This window comes from Gossypium hirsutum, chromosome A08, assembly GCF_007990345.1.
Source record: "Gossypium hirsutum isolate 1008001.06 chromosome A08, Gossypium_hirsutum_v2.1, whole genome shotgun sequence".
In the NCBI taxonomy this organism is placed as follows: Eukaryota; Viridiplantae; Streptophyta; class Magnoliopsida; order Malvales; family Malvaceae; genus Gossypium; species Gossypium hirsutum.
The window spans coordinates 62875059-62895202 of NC_053431.1; the positions used below are offsets into that span (position 1 = coordinate 62875059).

The 20144-nt window shown below is 33.1% G+C and overlaps 2 protein-coding genes and 1 non-coding gene across 4 annotated transcripts; all 3 read right to left on the reverse strand.

The window, feature by feature from the left end:
* Window positions 1–11216: 11216 nt before the first annotated feature.
* On the reverse strand, window positions 11217–14997 carry LOC107908222 (deubiquitinase DESI2). Its single transcript, XM_016835487.2, has 4 exons — window positions 14383–14997; window positions 12973–13234; window positions 12311–12378; window positions 11217–11859 (listed from the first exon to the last, which is right to left on the reverse strand). Exons 1-4 carry the CDS (start codon window positions 14515–14517, stop codon window positions 11653–11655), a joined length of 672 nt encoding a protein of 223 aa, XP_016690976.1. The 5' UTR covers window positions 14518–14997; the 3' UTR covers window positions 11217–11652.
* Window positions 14998–16345: 1348 nt separating this feature from the next.
* Window positions 16346–19178, reverse strand: LOC107908112 (rRNA 2'-O-methyltransferase fibrillarin 1). 2 transcript variants are annotated; one of them, XM_041074453.1, is made up of 7 exons: window positions 18997–19178; window positions 18554–18858; window positions 18266–18361; window positions 18071–18148; window positions 17800–17976; window positions 16819–16887; window positions 16346–16727 (listed from the first exon to the last, which is right to left on the reverse strand). In XM_041074453.1, exons 1-7 carry the CDS (start codon window positions 19010–19012, stop codon window positions 16548–16550), a joined length of 921 nt encoding a protein of 306 aa, XP_040930387.1. In that variant the 5' UTR covers window positions 19013–19178; the 3' UTR covers window positions 16346–16547. The 2 variants fall into 2 exon arrangements, with proteins under 2 accessions (XP_040930387.1, XP_016690892.2); XM_016835403.2 differs by lacking the exon at window positions 18071–18148.
* Window positions 17453–17525, reverse strand: LOC121205467 (small nucleolar RNA snoR60). Its single transcript, XR_005900544.1, has one exon. It is a non-coding gene; the product is annotated as a small nucleolar RNA snoR60 (small nucleolar RNA).
* Window positions 19179–20144: the final 966 nt, after the last annotated feature.

The following is a 20144-nucleotide window of genomic DNA, read 5'->3' on the forward strand; positions in this document are numbered from 1 at the left end:
TGTTAAAAGGGTAAAAGTTGAGTTCTATTAGTCAAAGGGATCCAAAAGTTTTGAAATCTTAAACTAAAGGACTTGATTGGTAAATATTCCATTTAAGGTGATATTGGATGTACATGGGCATGGTTTAAATGAAATTATGATAGTTTTTAAAGATTAAAATGGTAAATGATCAATTAAAAGAAAATTAAATAAGAAAAGATGAAAATAAAGTGATCATCTTCAAGATTTTTTTCATTTTAGAACCTAAATTAACCATTGGAGAAGAGAAAAGCTTCGGTTGTGATTTCTTCTTGCATGGTATGTGTATTTGAGCCCATTTTTAATGATTTTTAGGTTTTGCGGTTCTTAATCTAGCTAGGAGAGACTTTTCCATTAATGTTTTTTAATAGGTTTTGATGTTAGTTGATAGATTATGAGTCCTTATTGAAAACTAAACAAGTTTTGTTAAATGTTTTTTGATGAATTTTGGAAATAAGGATTAAATTGTTAAAGGTATAAGTCCAAGGATTTTATTGCGATTTTTTGATAAATATGAGTTTCTTTAAGGTCCCTTGCATCATGGGTTAAGTTGGATTTAGATTAAAATGGTTAAATTCTAAGTTTTGAGCTTAAGGACTAAATTGTGAAAAGTTAAAATGTTAGGGGAAAATTATAATTTTTTTAAAATATGAATTATGGATTAAATTGAATTATATGAGTACTTAATTGATTGAAAATATTTATTTAGATCAAGATAAACCACATACGAACTTCGATCGAGGAAAAGCAAAAGCTTTGGATTAGCTTGACTAAACTAGTATGCCCCTAATTATTGAGGTAAGTTCGTGTGAACTATTTCGTGTGAACTATAATCGTTTTAATGTTATCTAAATTGAATGTTTATTATGTTGTTTTAATTCAAATGAATCAATATACAGATGTATTCATGATATGACAAATTAATGGATATCGAGTCCCAGTTGAAGCTTAAGAATTCTTAGGATACAAATGACATGTTTCAAGTGTTGGTCTTGAATGTCCTACCAATTGCTAAGATCCTACATTTGTTACGGATTCTTCACAGCTTGTGTGAGCAGCATCGTGTAGCTTACATTCCGACCCATATCTTGTGTGAGCAGGCCCATTTCACAGCTCGTGTGAGCATTAATGTAAAGGAAAGGTTACAATTATATGTAAAGGCATACTATGTGTGAGCTTTCTCGAGTATCCAATGTAATTCTATATGGTTCAACGGGTCTAAAAAGGAAACAGAATGGTAAATATTCAAATGGAATGAATCATGAACTTATGAAAAGAATTTATGAATTAAATTATGTGATTACATATGTAAATCTACTTGTTTTATGCATGAATTCATTTGAATCATGTACAAGAGTACTAACTTGTGACTTTGATGATGTTGTATAAGCTTATGCCAAGCTTATGGTTTTGGTTGATATTGTACTTATGCTTTATATTATGCAAATGAAATGGTAAGTTTAGTTTAAGTTTATACGAACTTATTAAGCTCTCGTTGCTTACGTTGTTACTTTCATTTGTTTTATATATTATCAGAAGCTCGATAAGTTGGAAGCTCGTCGGAGATCTATCACACTGTCAAGCAACTATTTCAGTAGATTTTGAGTAATTTTGGCCAAGGTTAATAATGACATGTATAGGATGTAATGTAATGGTGATTTGGTATGTTATGCTTTGAAGATTATGTTTGGTTGATGGACTTGTAATGCTTGTTAAGCTATGTCATTTTGGTACTTTATAGTGCTTGTGAATAAGGTTCTTTTGGTATGTTGATGATGGCTTACAAATGGTCAATTTGAGACATGTTTTGGCACATATTTGAACTAGGTCTTTATGCATGAATTGAGGTAATGTTACCATGTGTAGGTAAATGAGGCATTGATGCTATTGTGGTGTCTTTGAGTGGCATATTGGTTAAGTAATTTAAGATGATTGAAATGGCATGTTTATGTATGCTTGAATAGTGTTTGAACCCCTTGAACGTGTGCCTAAATGGATTGATTGGTTAGATATGAATTAGACTTGAATTGGCATGATTTTAGGTATATTTTTGGGTTCACACGGGCTGAGACATGGGTTGCCACACGACCATGTGTCATTTGGAATTTCTTAGTGTTTCAAGTCAGTAAGTTACACGGCCTAACACATGGCCTGGCACACGGCCGTGTGATCCTACTCCGTGAGTTACACAGGTAAGGACACGGGTTGGGACACGGCCGTGTGTCCCTTGTTCAAAAGTTACACAGCCTGGCCACACGGCCATGTGACCCATGTTTTTCATTTTTTGCAACTTTTAACCTTCCATTTTGTTTCAAATTAGTCCTGAATTATTTTTAAGTTATTTTTAGGGTTTCGAAGGCTTGATTTAGGGACAAAATGCATGTGAATAAATGATTTATGATATGTTTAAGATAATTAAGATTATGAAGGTAAATGTTTTTGATTATACAGTAATGCTCCATAACCTTAATTTGGCAACGGAGACGAGTTAGGGGTGTTACAAAACCAATTGAATGACTAATATGTCATCTATCAAGTTCTATTAGGGAGATACCTTGTCTTGGGCATTAAAGCGGATGACTTCTAGAATATAAAAACATAGATGTGATTGACTAGACTAACAGTACATTAAACTAGACCCAAGAAGAATAGATCCTGAATCCGTTTATAGATTTATTCACTTGTGACATTCAAAGTGTGGCATACCTTAATCCTGAGTGGATGACGGACTATGTATGTATGACTTGTATCCTTCAGTGTAAGTAAAAGCATGAGTTTGAATAGATAAGGAACTGAAAGTTAGTGTATTGGGTATACAACTTTTGCAATATGTAGCTTCATACACAACTATGAAATTCATAGCCCTAGATACGGGTAAATGATATCCTCTCATCGGCATTACATGGTTGATAAAAAGTAAACATGGCCATAGGTCGTGTAACCTCCCCAACCTGGCCAAGACATTAGACCCGAATTCGAGAGATTACATCGACCGCCGAAATAGCCTAATAAGATCAAAGTTTTATAAAACATTCAATTTAAAACATTTATTTTAGAAGAAAATTTTAGTCTACTTTCAGAAAAACTCACGAATTATCAAAAATTGATTTAATTTAACTTTCCTATGTAACGGCGACTACTTTAAGAAAACTTAGTTAATTTTCCATTTATTTATTACTCACAATTCTTAATTTTCATTTGGCAGCGGAAAAGTGATTTTTATTTAGTTTTAATAAAACTATATTCCATACCTTAATTAAATAAAAATCATATTTAAATTTAAGTTTAAATGTTATGCATGCCAAATAAACCCAAAATGCGTGTCCCGTGCCATAAAATAAATAAAACAATACATTTATGAAATAATAGGAATTATAAAAATAAGCCTAATAATACTTTCATAAAAATAAAATGTTTCCAAGCTCTCTGTATGTCACGTCTGCGTCCTAACCTGATGGGTTATCTATAAAGATAAAAATTAAAAGGAGAGTGAGCTATAAAGCTCAATGTGAGTTCAATCACAAGAAAACCAGTACAAATAGTAGATAAAACATAAAGAATATTAATTCATAGTATAAATCACAATTTAATTGGCAATACAGAATATCAATAAATCAAATCAATTCATCTATATAATATCTCAGTGTTCAAAACATGTATATGTCTTATGAATGCAATGCAATTTCAATTAATTAGAATAAGTCTTACCCAACTCTGCTACACTCCACAGTAGGAGTTCTCCAGAACTCCTCTACCTTTACACTATAGTATGGATGAACCACTAACGTTGCAGATGGATTACTAGTACAGTGCAGATAAACCACTAATAATAAAAAGGGTGGATGAACTATCGGGGTTTTTTGATAAAATAGTTTCTTTTGCAGACAAGCAGCTAGTAGGTTGTGGATGCATAACATATTTGCAAATGAAAGTTGCTAATACGGTGTGGGTAAACCACAAATCGGTGCAGATAAAAGCTACTAAATGATATGGATAAACCACTAAATGGTGCAGATAAAAGTTGCTAATATGATGTGGATAAAACACTAAATGGTGCGGAAAAAAGTTGCTAATATGATGTGGGTAAACCACTAAACGGTACAGACAAGCTGCTAACACTTCTTCTATACATATAGTCCCACTATATGCAATGTAATATGAAAAACTAAAATAGATCAACATGGTAACATTCAATTATACTTTTAATAGAACAATACGATAGGAATCAATATGCTTATAACAGTTCAATATAGTAGCAAATAATATGCTTATACCATATCAACTCAATAGAAAAAGTCATGCTTATTAATTGTTCTATTTAACGGTAACATAAGGCATGTTGTACATACAATCACAAATAAAAATGCAATAGACATGTGTATTATTTACAATTTATGCAAAATGTTTATATAGCATTAACTCAGTCAATTAGGTCATGGATTTTAGTATTATTCATATTATCAGGGACTCAATTGAATAAAATAAACACTAAAAAAATTTTAGAACCATTCAGGGACTAAACTGAACAAAACAAAAATTTTAGATAAAATTATAAAATCTAAAAAATAGGGGCATCAATTCACTTGTAAAAGAACACACACATTTCACTAAGATATCGAGTGACATCATTCACGTTCAAATTTGATTCGACGTACCTAAAATGGGTTCTTCAAACGATATTTATACACGAATTAACATTAGGTATCAAGATTCAATTAAGATTAATGGAATATTTCAGCAATAACTATAAATGAATGATTAACCAAATGTAAGATTAGCGTCGAATAGTAATATTACAAAAATTCGGGATCTAAACCTCTGAAACAAGATGTACATACTGATTCTTGACAAGAATAGAGATGTTATTGACGTCAATCACAAATCCGATAGAAAAAAGGTACATTTGGGATGCAAAATAGATAGTTGTGGGTTTTGAACATTTCAAATTTCAACATATTAAGCATAGTGGTAACAGGGTTGCTCACCTTTTTGCTGGGGAATGTTAGTGTAACTAATAAGTTAGTTAGGCTGTTATAGGTTGTTAAGTCTGTTAGCTGTTAATTGTTAATAATAAAGTTGGCTCCTACTCTTTATTAAATAGCAGATGTATTCAGAAGTCAAGATATATGGAAGGTGCAGTCTTCTTGATCATTATTGTCTCTTTTAGTTCTTCTCTAATATAGTTTAACATGGTATCAGACGGCCATTGATTCCTAGAGTTTTTTTTCTTCATGTATCATCCTTTTAGCCCGTTAGCCGTACACTCCACTACCTCAGCGATGTCTTCTACTCTTATTGATGGAGTTGTTGATAGTCGATTCTTTTCTACCAAGAAAATAAGTGTTCTTCTTGATGACACTAATTTCTTGTTATGGCATTAGCAAGTTCTTTTGGCAATCAAGACATACAAACTTCAACAGTTCTTGGATACATGTACTGTTCCTCCTCCTTTGCTTATTCCAGATGCTGATGGTGTCTTTTAGGAGAACCCTGAGTTTGCTAAGTTTGAGCAGCAAGACAGTGCACTTGCTTCATGGCTTCTGTCTTCTGTCAGTCAAGCTGTCCTTCCCCATCTTATTGGTATAGATACTTCTGCTCAAATCTGGAGCATCCGTTGGAGTTGATTTTCAAGATACCCTTAGTCCCGTAGTTCGAGCAGCAACTATTCGAACCATTCTTACTGTTGCAGTCATGAAAGGGCGGCCATTGAGACAAGTATATATCAACAATGCTTTCCTCAACGGGGAGTTGGTTAAGGAGATTTACATGACCCAGCCACTTGGTTTGAAGAGACAGGTCCAAATGGTCAGAAGTTAGTTTGTAAGCTCAACAAGGCTCTCTATGGCTTAAGGAAAGCTCCTAGGGCATGGTTTCAAAAATGTTCAAACAGTATTTGGTTGGTCAACTTGGTTTTCGTGCATCAAAGGCTGACCCTTCACTATTCATTTGAACCACTTTAGGGATTTATTTGTTACTTATGGCATACGTAGATGACATTGTTCTTACAGGCAGTTCCAATAAGGAGATTGCTAGTGTTGTCCACCAACTTCATCTCAAGTTTGCTCTTAAAGACATGGGCCAGCTCAATTTTTTCTTGGGTATCACTATTCGACATACTTCTCAGGGGTTGTTCTTGAATCAGGAAAAATACATCACTGAAATACTACATAAGACTGGGATGACAGGAGCATCCGCTACACCAACCCCCATGGTGAGCTTTCCTAAGCTAGTTGCTTCTGATGGCAGTCTTCCGTTTGCTGAAGGGCATTTGTATCATAGTGTCATTGGTATGCTTCAATATGTTTGCATTACACAACCTGACTTGTCTTTTTGTGCTAATAAACTTAGCCAGTATATGAATTCTCTAAGTGAATCTTATTAGAAGGCTGTCAAATGCGTGTTAAGGTATCTTCTTGGAACTTTAGATCATTGACTATATCTGTAACAGTCCAGTTTTGACCCTAGTCAGAATAGTGGTTTCGGGACCACAAATTTGAGTTTAAAAAATATTTTAATATTATTTTCTGTGTCTGTGATATGTGAATTTACATCTGTGAAATTTCTGTAATTTAATTTATCTGTTTCTGTGCTTAATTATGAAAAAATGATTAAATGGCGTAAAGTGTAAAAGTTGAGTGCTAAATGTTAAAGCACCTAATTGGCTTGGCTTTTAAAATAAGGGTCCTTGCATGTCAAATTAAACATTTGTATTAATGGTGGACAATGATGGACATTAGTAAAAGGATTTTCATGTGTTAATAATAAGGGCAAAATGGGAAAAAGTATTATAATATGTGTTAAATAAAATATAACATAAAATAATGGCCATTTTATCATTCTCATGGCCGAATAAAGCAAGAAAAAGAGCAAAAATGGGGTTTTGATATTCGGCTAACTTAATCCTTAATTAAGGTATGAATTTTCGTCTGTTTTTTATAATCTTTACGTTTCTGTGATCGTTGCTTCGTGTTCTTCAAAACCCATGTCTGAATTTCTATTTTTTTTTTGAAGATTATGAAATGTTTCATTAATGATTATATGAACTTTGTGATGTTTTTATATAGATTATGAAAGATATATGTGAGATTATCATACTTTGTTCTTAAATTTTGATGAAAAAGAGCTATTTGAGCTAATTTGTAAAAATACTATTTTAAAGGACTAAAATGTGAAATAAAGGAAATGTATGGACTTGTATGAGAGTCATGAAAATTCGGCTAGCCCTTGTTGCAAAGAAATTTTGCATATTTGTGATTTTATGAAAAATGGACTAAATTGTCAAAGTGTGAAAATGTAAGGGCTAATGTAAAGTGCCCTAAATATGTGTATATGGATTATATTGAATGAAATGAATGATTGAATGGTTGAATTTGTATTGTATTAGATCAAGAACAAAGAAAAATGGACTTAGATCGGGGGAAGTCCAAAATAGTTGAATAGTCGACTCGTTTTATCCGAAATCCGTCCGAGGTAAGTCAAATTACAATTACGTGTTAATTGAAATAAAGTCTGCACATATAAACTGTAATCTGTATTGGATGGCCTTGAGTGTCTGATGAATATATTTGGAGTAAAGTATGATAATATGTTTCTGTTATAATGAAGCATGTTATGAGTATGGAATTGGTTGAAAATTTAAGTACAAATGCTGTCTATTATGGCTTGTAGGGATGACCTCTAAAAGAGGTGGCAAATTGGCTTAAATCAAGCCTGCTTGGTGCCACACGGTCAGGGGACACGGGCGTGTCATATGGCCGTGGGCTAAAGTCAGTAGCTAGCTAAGTATCACACGGCCATAGCACACGGGCGTGCCTATTGGCCGTGGGTGAAAGTCAGTATGGTTACCCTGATTTGGCACGGCTGGTTCACATGGGTGTGTCTGATGCCCGTTGAGGCACAAAGCCTGGACGCACGGGCGTGTGACCTCAATAGAATTGGAAAAATTTTCTATGTTCTGAATTTTATGAATGTGTTCGGTTTAGCTCTAACCATTCTTAAACGTATGTTTTAGGTCTCATAAACCATATTTAGAGATGATTGCTTATGAAATGATGTTAAATAATACCTGTGATTCTGAATTGGTCCGAAATGTTCTGTCTGTCTGGTAATACCTTGTAACCCTAATCCGATGTCGGTTACGGGTTAGGGGTGTTACAATATCTCTCCAAGGGTCCATTTGCATTAGTCTGTTATTCTGATGTTGACCGGGCGTCCTCAGTTGAAGATCGTCGTTCCACCACTGGCTATGTTGTTTACTTAGGGGCAAATCCTGTCGCTTGGTGGTCCAAGAAGCAACCAGTTGTATCCAGGTTTTCATCTGAAGCTAAATATCGAAGCCTAGCCAATTGTGTGTCTGAGTTACTGTGGGTCAAGCAGTTGTTAGATGAGCTCAGCATGCTCCTTTGTCAACCTCCGGTGGTCTGGTGTGACAACACCTTTACTGTTTCAATGGCTGCAAATCCCATACATCATGCCAGGGTTAAGCACGTGAAGATTGATCATCATTTTGTTTGAGAGAAAGTTCTTGATGGAACACTACTGGTCAACTTTGTTCCATTTGAAAAACAAATTGCAGATGTCCTCACCAAGCCCATCACGCCGAAGCAGTTTGCAACCTTTCGCCATGCTCTCCGAGTTTTATCTAGTGATGACTGTGTTTTAAAAGCAAAAGATTTTTTTAAGAGACCAGGAGAATGTTAGTGTAACTAATAAGTTAGTTAGGCTGTTATAGGCTGTTAAGTCTGTTAGCTGTTAGTTGTTAATAATAAAGTTGGCTCCTACTCTCTATTAAATAGTAGATGTATTCAGAAGTCAAGATATATGAAAGGTGTATTCTTCTTGATCATTATTGTCTCTTTTAGTTCTTCTCTAATATAGTTTAACAGGGAAGGCTTTCTCCGAAAACATTATGTCTACTGGATTGAGGATGGTCCGGCGTTGATTCAGGCGGAAGTGTTGCGGGGAGCGAGGTCGGATTCGTTTCCCCTTAATCGTTGATTTCCTACTTTGTGCAGAACTAGACTATGCTGTGAATTAGCGCTATGGACAAGCTGCTTCAACTGGTTTCGATGGACAATGCATTTTCAGAGATAGTTGAAGAGTTTTCTTTTCGGTGACGCTAAAATGAAAGGAAGCTGTTAAATGTCCCTCCATCTTCTGCTTTTATTTTTCCAATTCATTATTCATTTTTTTGGACCCTGTACTTTCCTGTGGTTGGTTTCCGAAAACCATGGGTTGTTTTACCACTCTTTGCTTTTTATAATAGCAGGTCATTTTATCTCAAAAATTTTGTAATTTTATTTTAAGATGTAATATCAATTAATATTTTATTTTAATTTTAGATTTGGTTGAACTAAGCTTTTTTTATATATAATATTTTTATATAATAAAGATAATGTTTTTGAATAAAAATTATTTTTGAATAAAGACTTAATGAAGTTTAAAGTAAAAATCTATTTCAAAATTTTTCTAAACTCTAATCCATTTTCAAGCACTTTAAAAATTACTTTGAACACTTAGAAAATATTTTGGACTAAAACAAGCAAAAAAATTGGTCCCTACCAAAAAGTATCGATACTTTATATTAAGCTTCGAGGTTCAAAAATATTAAGCAAAAATCAAACGTATCAAGACTTATCATTAAGTATCGATACCTAGACATTTTTATAGATACTCATGCCTAATATCGATACAAAATTACTATTTTGACTTCAAGGATTTTTTGAGCAAAAGTAAAAAGTATCGATACTTATCATTAAGTATCGATTCCGTCATATTTTTATCAATATCTTTTCTGGTATCGATACAAAATTGGCATTCTAACTTCGAGGAAAAATTGAGCAAAAGTGTTAAGTACCAATACCTACCAAAAATTTATCGATACCTTCCCCTGGTATCAATATCATTTTAAGGTTCGATGTTTTGATATCTTTAATCAAGTATCAATAAAATTCTCCAAGTATCAATGTGAAAAGGGTCAACGATCACTAAATTGAACATTAAATGTCATAAGTATCAATGTCCATCAAAAGGTATCAATACCTATTGTTGCACATGACATTAACGCATTGATTTTTACATCTCCAATGGCTCTATTCAATTCCACAACAACCACAACGGTTGGAAATCAATTTGGGACTATAAATACCAGCTTCCAAAGGTTCAACAATAACAAGAGAGTAAAAATGTCAAAAAGTAATCCTATCAGTGCTTCAATTCTTCATATTTTTCTTATATACACTTGTGAGCATTTAATTTTTTCTATCAACTCAAGTGTTTTCTTTATCTTAGTGCTTAATTGGCAAACATCTTAATCTTGTAAAGATTGTTTCTTTGTTTGCTCTTTTGAAAAGGTTTGTATCTTAAGATTTGGATAGAAATCTTAATATAGTTGTAAGGTTAAACCTTCTCCTCAAAGATTCATCAAATTAGTGAATTTGAGAAAATCCTTAGTTGTGGAAAGCTAAGGTAGTGGAGTAGGCAATCAAGATAGAACCACTATAAATTTTTATGTTCATTGTTTCATACTTTTTCTTTTACTTCCACGAATTTTTAAAAGGCCAATTCACCCCTCTTGACTATTTCGGTTGATTAATCGAGCTAACAAAATTGATTGACTTGTGAAACAGTACAAATTAATTAAATCGAGAAGAAAATTGAATGATTGGTGTTTGAATCAAATTTTATAACTTTAAATAATTTCTTTAATTTAAACTAGACAAATTGATTTAACCAATCGAACCGATCAAATCAGGAACCAATGATCTGACCAATTCAACCACTAATTCAATTCCAAAACCTTGATTTCAACAAATGTTCGCAATTAACTAAAACAAAATTAATTTAAAATACATAATTTGTATGATAATTATAAATCAAAAATATTTAAGAATTCATTTTTGAAAAAAAAACAATTAATAACTACAACTTAAAGCATTGCCTAAAATAATCAGTTGTACAATATTTTTCGACCTACTACAACATGGGTGTACAAATTTCTAATTCCATACTTGCTATACTTTGTATCAGTTCAACTACATTTATATGTTTGAATTCAATATCAACCACTATAATCTATATCAATAGGGGTAAATTTCCTAGCTTTGTAATAAGAAAGAAAATAGTACCCTATTATCTTTTTGTCGTAACACCACAACCAAAATGATTAATCCTCTCATTGCAAGTACTTTCCAAAGAGATAAATAACTAACTATGAAACGTGTTTCATTCCCATGAACAAAGAACTAACCCCTAATCATATGATTAAGGAATAAAGTGAGCATCAACCACACATCTTATAGTTAGAATATCCTATTATTATATCGCTGACTACCGGCCCACACTTCTTGGGTTTCATCCTAGTAAGTAATTTGGTTTCATACATACACACTAACTGACCATATGCATAGTTTTTTAGTAGTAAACCAACAAAGGACGCTTCCACAAAATCATTTGTCACATATCAAGCAATCAACTCTGATGCATTGGTTGTTTCAATTAGAGTGAATTGTGTCGCAATGTTTGCTCCAATTGATGTGAACTTTGTCGCAATGGTCTTTCGGAATTGTGACAAGTTTGTTGCAATGTGTGTGCAGAATTGTGTTGCCGTTGATGCTGAAGAACGACATCGCCCTCCTAAGTCTCAATTTCAGAACTGTTAGATGGTTTAGCACCTGCAGTGATGAGGTTTTTAAAGCAAGCTGATTGGAATCTTGGGCTTCCACTGTTTGAATTGCGAGGGGGATGGGGATTATCACCACCGGTAGATCCAGATGTTACGCCCACAAGGAAACGGTATGCCACTTTGCTGGCTGATACTATCTCAGTCTTGGCTTGTTTAAACTGCAATAATTACCACGACAGCAATTTCAAACACCAACCATAGTGAGGATTTAAACTTAAAGCTGTAGGACCATTCACAACATGCATAGAATTTAGATTCAAGTTTTAACTTATAACCATCGTTATTTTTATTTTTTTTCTATTTTCATAAATTTCCAAGGCAAACACCTCCATAAAGACGCCTTTGAAAAGGACAAAGAATCCTCATAACGAATTCATCAATTAAATATCATAATAAACTCAAGCGATATACAGAAAAAGAGACCAAGCTATGTCAGGAAGCACATGATTACATGTACAAAATCATCTACATGCAAAGTGCAAATATATATGATATATATTTATGTAATAGTCATACGAGTTATCTTGACAAGCATTGCCTGTCTAGTCATGGAAATGTAGTGACTTTTGGCAGATTATTACAATTGTGAACTAATGAAGGGACTCTTACCCGTAAGGCAGTATTTTCTGCCATTTCTATAGCAGCATCACCAGTGTTGGCAAAACGATTGACCCAACCTGTTCAAAAATTGTAAGAACAAGCAAGCCACCTAAATTGGAAGTGCACTGATAAAAAGCGTGCCCTATTCACTCTTAGTGGTCACATCTTATCTCTCAAATAAAGCCAGCGATTGACCTGCCTGCCAAGTGAAATGAAAGTATATGATTGCCCCTAGCTTCACACCCTAATACAAACAGTTTTCCTCAGATATTCAGGCTCATCACTGAAATACATGGATGATAGAACAGGAGCGGTACAGCCCCAACTCATATTTACCGCTCACAAGCTAATAGGTACCATTAACCACAACATTCTTCACCACTTTACTTCAAGCAAGAGACCAGACATGAGTTACATGAGGTGAGGCATATAATAACGTTTTGATATCATACTTGCTATCCGATGAACAACAGCATCCAATAATGGAATAATGCTCATCAAAGAAAAAGATACCTCTCCTCGACAAGTCAACTAAAACCTATATTAAAGAACTTGGCCATCTGCCAGTGGGCTACAAAGTTACAGGGATAAGTAAAGCAGTAATCATTAAGGTTTCCTACAGCTGTTCAATCCATCAAAAAGAATTCAAGTTCAACAAATCTTAAGTTTACCTGGAAGCTTTTGGACACCCAGCCTTTCGCATAACTCGTCACAGAAGTGGTTGCAATTTTTGGATAACAAGTCGTGGGAAGTTCCAGGCCATTCTCTACTAAGTTCATGCAAGATCTGGTTTACCTTGAATATTGAAGAGTTAGTTCTTCCAAGGACCATGAACTCACGATATGTATACAATGGATTTTTTCTAGAAGGACAACAAAAAACACCAGACCCTTGCTCACAGAATCCAAAAGACCATTCATCATCTCCATATACCTGTCAATAAGGCAAATAAAGTTAGCTTGACAAAGAAAGGCATTAATAACAAATTTATGATTAAAAAAAAAATAGGGTACTGTAAAGTTGACCACAAAAATTTTTATATCCATTCTAGTATGCCAAAGTTTGACCACTTAAATACTTTTTGAAAATGTTCACTTTGGAGAACTAACATGTGATATATCCATAAAGAAACATTCAGATAAAAGAAAGTAGACCATAGAAAACAACAATGAAAATTTAACTACTTAGAACTACAAGAAACCAGAAGAGATACTGTTCTCTATATCTATCCCCAGTTAACATAATTTAGATGCATGATTCCCCAAGATAAAGTGGAATAGTGGGAAGGTTCTATAAGTTCTTTCAAATAAAACTAGAAAAAGATAAAAAGAATTGACAACAACCTCACATCTAGTAGCAAAAAAGATGCAGAAGCCCTCTACTATGTAAAAACTTTGGCCAAAGCCTAGCAACTCGTCTCATTGAAAGTTCTTTAGTGCTATGTTTGGAAACATGAATTGAGGATTTGGATTTGAATTTCATTTGTCATATAAATTTGAGAATTAAATGAATACATTATGTATAAATTAGTTAAAAGTTCAAAATGATTGTCTATTTGAAAGCTATAAAAACATAAATTCAAAATACACCACTATATTGGTTTCCAAAAAATCTACAATTTGAAAAATAATCATGAATATCACATTAATATATGTTTTATCGCACATCGTTCACTATTTGTGAAATCCAAATTTCCAATCGCATCAAATTCGATAAATTAGGATGACATAAAAATGTTAACATTTCCTCTGCAGGGTAACGGGTAACCATAAATTGTTTCTTTGTGGCATTCTCCTTTCCTTTCCGATCTACCTTGAAAGTTGAAACTATTCCTTTTAAGCAAAATAAATATTTAAAGCGCCCTTTTCTTTAATAAATATTTGCAATAGTTTAAATGCAACAAGCAGAACACATGTTATCCAAAATCAACATCAAAATATTTGCATTACGTAATTGAACAAGTTAACCCCTAGAAATTCCAAGAGAATTTTCCAAACCGTAAAACCTAGGTCTCGTTTAGCACAATAGCAAAGAATGTAATAAAAATGCAAAATTCACAAAGAGAGTAAGAAAGAAGAGACCTGAATGGCGCTGTGGAAGATACCGCCAAGGCCTATCCTATCCTTGAAGATCTTGTTGATATGAACAATGGTGTTGTTCGTTTTATCCGATCCGCTGTTGGTCACATCGTATATATGTAATATCACCTCTGCCATCTTCACCTACAAAACCCTAACACCTCCGTCGATTGGAAACTTTCGGCGCACCAGAAAACCCTAATCCCTACTCTCTCTTTCTTTTTCTGTCCTTAAGCTTCGAAATCCAACAATTCATTCTATTTAAAAATAAAAACGCCTCACTCTTTCGCACTTTGCTTCTTTTTTTTTCCCCTCTGTATAGGGATTTTTAATATACAATTTTCTTACGTAGTTTTTTTTTTTTTCTGCCACGAAAATGCTGAAATCTTAGAATCTCTCTCTAATACTAATTCTAATTCTAATTATGATTCTCAAGATTAGGTCAAATCTTAAGATTTAGATAAAAGAGAGAATGAGGGAAAATTCTTGTTCATAAAATGAAATCCAATTTATGGAACTGTTGTTGATTCAGTTGTGAGACAGAGAGAGAGAGGACATTTTGATTTTGACTGCAATTTGAAAGAAGATGAAGAAAATTGCGGAAACGGGCAGATGGTTAGTTATGCCACGCACTTCGTTTCTTTTAAGTTCAAATTTCTCAAAGCTACCTCTACTCCTTCAAATTTTAAAATTTCGTCCTTGAATTTTTTATTTAAAATTCTTGCTCCATCTTAAAATTAACAATGTCAAAAGTAAACAAAAATTCTAAAATTCAATATTATCTAAATCGGATTGGATTGACCAGTCGAATCGAGAATTAGTTGGGGTATCAGTCTGATGAGAGGTAAAATATCAATTGACCCACGAAACAATACAAACTAGTTGAACCAAGTTAAAAAAAAATTATTAAACCAAAAATTTAACCAATTTCAAACTAATATGACCAATTGGTTCTTAGAATTAGCAATCCGACCAGTTCAAAGTATATAATTTATTAAAAATTAAAAATAAAAATATTTAAAAAAGTTATAAAAACCAGTTCAATTGCCAATTCGACTAATTTTTTTAGTCCAGTTCAATCAATCCATACCGATTTACGGGCCAGCTGGTTTTTAAAATTTTTAAATTTTTATTACCTTCAACATTTACAAATTTATGTCAATTTGGTTTATACCCTTTAAAAGAACGTAATTTTAAAAAATATTTTTTTTATTTTTTTAAAAAATAAAATTTAAATAATTATGATTTTTTACAAAATAAAAACTCTTTAAAATTTAAAAACAAAAATAAAAAGGTTTTTTGTTTTTTATTTTTTATTTTAATTTTTTTAATTTTTTCATAATTTTTTATTTCAAAAAAATTATATATATTTTAATTTAATTTTTTAATATATAAAAAAATTACTTTTAAATTTTTTATGTAATCTTAAAGGGTTATGACCAAATTAATAAAAAACTATAATGTTGAGGGTTAAAAAAGTTATTTTACCTGAAAAATTAAATAGAGAGATCAAAAATTTTAAATAAAAAAATTACAAGGATTCAATGTATCAAAATTAAAGTCTAAGAAGTAAATTTTAATTTGAAATATTTAAACTTTTCTTTTACAATTTCACGCACTGAGTTATGTGAACAAATCGCAACTCCAAATTGGAAATGAGTTGAGTTGCCTCCGCGTCTTCACGTTACGCCATTTTTGTTTCCCACATAGTTGATTATCGATGTTCATTGATGTGGGTATATTGGAGTCAATTCGAATCTTGATATTTAATTTTATTAAGTTTTATGTAACAATCATATACATTTTTTTGTTAAGAGTGCTTATTCGTGTTCACGTTGGTAGATGTGTGTATGTGATAGTGATTTGCACTTGCTCGTGGTGCATGAGTTGTGCAAACAAAATCATATTATTTAAATCTCACAATGTTTGATTCTATTGGTTTTATATTTTTAAAAAATCTTTAAAATACAAAATCACACTCATAAATCATAATATTCTAATGATGTTTGTAGTCATTTTCCATATAAGTTGATATTCCAACAGAAGCTGATATTAGATTGACTCGTAAAATCAACTAAGTTGATATTACATTAACTATTTTCTCAAACTCTACCCAACATCAATCAAACATGAACCATAAGATTAAAAAGCCGGGCTAGCTCCAAACATTAGGCTGCACCAGCTTTCTGTTTCTTTGGCATGCGGTAGCCGCCAACAACACATGCATGGTCACGCTCAAATGGTTCGAGAGTGACTTGTTCGAAAGGCTTGAACTGCTCCTGTTGCAATTTCTTAACTTCACTCTGGAATACAGCCTCAGCAGGGACCGTTGAGTCAATGCAGTTTGCCTGAACAAATTAAAAATCTAATCAAGTTGATGTCTAAATGCACAGCTGTAGGATTCTTGTTCAACTTCAACTACGTTTAAAATTCACTAACCTTGATTGAAATAACAAAATGACCTCCAGCCTTCAGGAAATACGATGCATTCAAAGCCAGAATTCTTGCCTGCAAAGCAACAGAATCATCTTAAATTCATCTCCACGGATCAAAGGATATGAAAGATAATTTCAGCAGGCTGGAGACTAACAATCAGAGTATTTCACCATTGCTTGGTTATAAAGTCAAATAAAAACAACTAAGAGAAAACCATCATATTTCATGTTCCATTCTCCTAAATCATACATGTCAAGTTTGGAATAAATTAAATTTACTTTTTGTTGCATTTAAAAAACGTTTCAACTGTTAAAATATACATCAATGGGATAGAAATATCAGATTGATTTGAAAATTTTCATGCATACCAAATGCAATTATATTGAAAATTTTAACAGTTGGACTGTTAAAAAGTTAGGCTGCTATACAAGAGTTTCATAGACATACTTCCTGGTAAAGAAGTAGAGTATCTATAATTTTCAACTCTTTGTAGGCTTAATACTTGATACTGATATAGTATATAAAAACCCAAAACACATTTCTCAAAAGAGGAAAATCTTTCTTGAAACCAAATTTGCAAATTATTTAAGGTTGATGACTTAATATTGCATCAGATACTCGATTTTGCATTTAATATTGCATCAGATACTCGATTTTGCATCATCCATGAAGTCCTGAAGGGGAATCCGAGTAGAGTTCATCATTTGCATTTTAACAAATACAGCCTTTTTCAAAGTCTGAAGATCAAAAGAACTATTTTGAAAACAAAAGATTTAAGAATCATCACATAAGAAGCCAAAAGAGAAAGAAACCAATCAAAACACGTAGAGGCATATTCAGAATAAAAAATTTGAAATGTATGTAGGTCATAGAGATGCAAACTACATGATCTCAAACTACCAATTAATTAAGCACATAAAACTGATTGCTTTCCAATATTTCCTGAATCAAAAATAGAGTTGCAAAAATACATAAAAACCAAACCTGATCAGGCTGCGCAACATCAGAAAATATCACATCCACCATGCCAACTAACATCCTGTATTTAGCAGGATGCCTAGCATCTTCAATGATAGGTATAACATTCGTTCGCTTCTTAGCCATGTTGACCAAATCCCTACCACTTCTGTGAGAAAATTCCACAGCATAAACCACTCCATTCTGAAGGAAAATGAAATGAACAAACAATAAGCAACTCAGCCAGGAATAAACATACAATGACAATAGGATATTTGGGGAATAATACTATACGTACAGGACCAACAACATCGGATACATGAGAAACAGTGGTACCCGAAGCAGCTCCAAGGTAGAGAACCTTAGCACCGGGTTTCTTGATTAAACCCCAAAAAGAAACAGAATTAAACAGTTGTCAGGTATTTAAAAGTCTTCCTAAGAGATATCATGACATTATATGAACAAGCATAAAAAAGGAAATGTGAATGCTTACAATCCATATATTATCAACACCACCAAGAATTGCAGCTGCCAACTTGGATCGGAAAGGGTTCCAAACCCTGTACTCAACTTTGGTTCCATCTTCATTCTGTTAAGTGAAAAAAATCATGAAGACCCTCAATTTTTCATTGCTAAATTTATCATAATCTTGACAGCAAGTTTTAGAGAAAAAAAAAACAAATAGCCAAAAACGAAGTATATTCAATACATGGTATCACTGATCCTATCGTGGTAAATAAGAGAATGGAAATGGATTGAGTAATTAGAGAGACAAAATGACCTGAACAGCAATCCTCTTTTCATTGTAGACAGCCTCACCAGGAACCATATTCTTAGTAACAAGAGCATCTTCTTTACCCTTGGCAACAAAAACTCCCTCGTGTCTATGGGGCTCAACTACAACCTTGCTCCCACCTTTCATTCCTCCTCTTCCACCACCACGTCCTCTTCCTCCACCGCGGCCACCACCACGGGGCTTCATGCCATTGCCTCCCCTATCGCCACCTCTTCCACCACCACCACCACCCCTTCCTCTCCCTCTCCCCCCATCACCTCTGCCCCTAAACCCACCACCACCACCACGGCCTGCCCATAATCAAACATTAAAATAACAGAACATGACTCTAAAATCATTTAAAGAAAAACAGAGGACTAAGATGCTTATAAGCTCCAGACTATCAGACCCAGCTGTTTTAACCATATAAAAGAAAAGAAAATGGTTACCTCTTGGAGGTCTCATACTTGGTAGAGTTCGATAGCAAGGAGAATTAAAGGCAAAGCAAATGGAATGATAGTGGGGAGGGGAGTGAGGGCTAGGGGTTCTGCGTTATATAGAATGATGACTAGGGTTTTGGGAAGGGGCGAAAAAGAGAAGGGTTTATACTTTATTAATTGATGATATATTTGTATTATATTGTTTTGCTTTATAGTTGAATTGTTATTATGTGATGTTTTTGGCATAAAAAAGATTAAATCGAAAAATATAAAATATTATTATGTGAAATAGATATTGACGAGGTAGCAATTGATTAATGGTGTAAAGTAAATACTATGGAATTGAATGGATTATAAAAGGGTGAATATTATATAATATATGTTAGATTTGTACAAATTGTATTGGTATAATTCGGGTTAAGGTATATCGGTTTAGTTGAATGGAAATTAGTGGATGTTGAATTTTATTGTGAAATTGATATGTATATAATGATATTACAAAGTTTAAATGTATATGCATAGCTTGGGGCTTATGGTTTGTAATTTCATAAATTAATTCATTTAAATTTCTATATACTTTCATTGTTTAGCATGATCAGAGGTAAAAGTAAGTTAGAAAATAATTGATGGAATCAAGTTGCTATGAAATGTTGATTCTCCTGATGAAGGACTAAATTGTATTGAATTGAAAAATGTTATGTTTTGAGACTAGTTGTTGAATTGAGTTATGAATCTTGATTGTGGGGATATAATTGAAAATTCTATGGAAAAATTCGTTACTTAGTGAATATACAAGTAATGTTTCACTTACCCGATGAGGCATTGGGTGCCAATTAAATTGATGAGCACTGGGCATAATTGGATCACTTTAATTTGTCTGATGAGGCACTGGGTGCTAATCGTATCGATGAGCGTCAGGAGTAAATTCTTCACTTCGAAAGATTGGTATGAAATTGGGGTATGGTATGTCATCATGGTATAATTAACACATTTGGTATAATGTTATGTTTTAATAAAAACTTTAAAGTTCTCTTAAAATCCTATCATATTGATATTGTTTATAGTGATGTATTTGTATGGATTACTCAACGTTCAATTGTTTCCATGCATGGGTTAGATTAAATACGTGATCCTGTATAACGACTTCAGCATCCAAT

What these genes read in the sequence shown, in the direction of transcription:
- LOC107908222 (XM_016835487.2), bottom strand. Translation starts at nt 14,517, where the DNA reads ATGGCAGAGGTGATATTACATATATACGATGTGACCAACAGCGGATCG. An exon ending in TCTTCCACAGCGCCATTCAG is followed by an intron (nt 13,235 to 14,382) that starts GTCTCTTCTTTC and finishes CCTTATTGACAG; the next exon opens with GTATATGGAGATGATGAATG. An exon ending in GGGTGTCCAAAAGCTTCCAG is followed by an intron (nt 12,379 to 12,972) that starts GTAAACTTAAGA and finishes ATTTTTGAACAG; the next exon opens with GTTGGGTCAATCGTTTTGCC.
- LOC107908112 (XM_041074453.1), bottom strand. An exon ending in TATCCGATGTTGTTGGTCCT is followed by an intron (nt 17,977 to 18,070) that starts GTACGTATAGTA and finishes ATTTTCCTTCAG; the next exon opens with AATGGAGTGGTTTATGCTGT. An exon ending in ATTTTGTTATTTCAATCAAG is followed by an intron (nt 16,728 to 16,818) that starts GTTAGTGAATTT and finishes TAATTTGTTCAG; the next exon opens with GCAAACTGCATTGACTCAAC.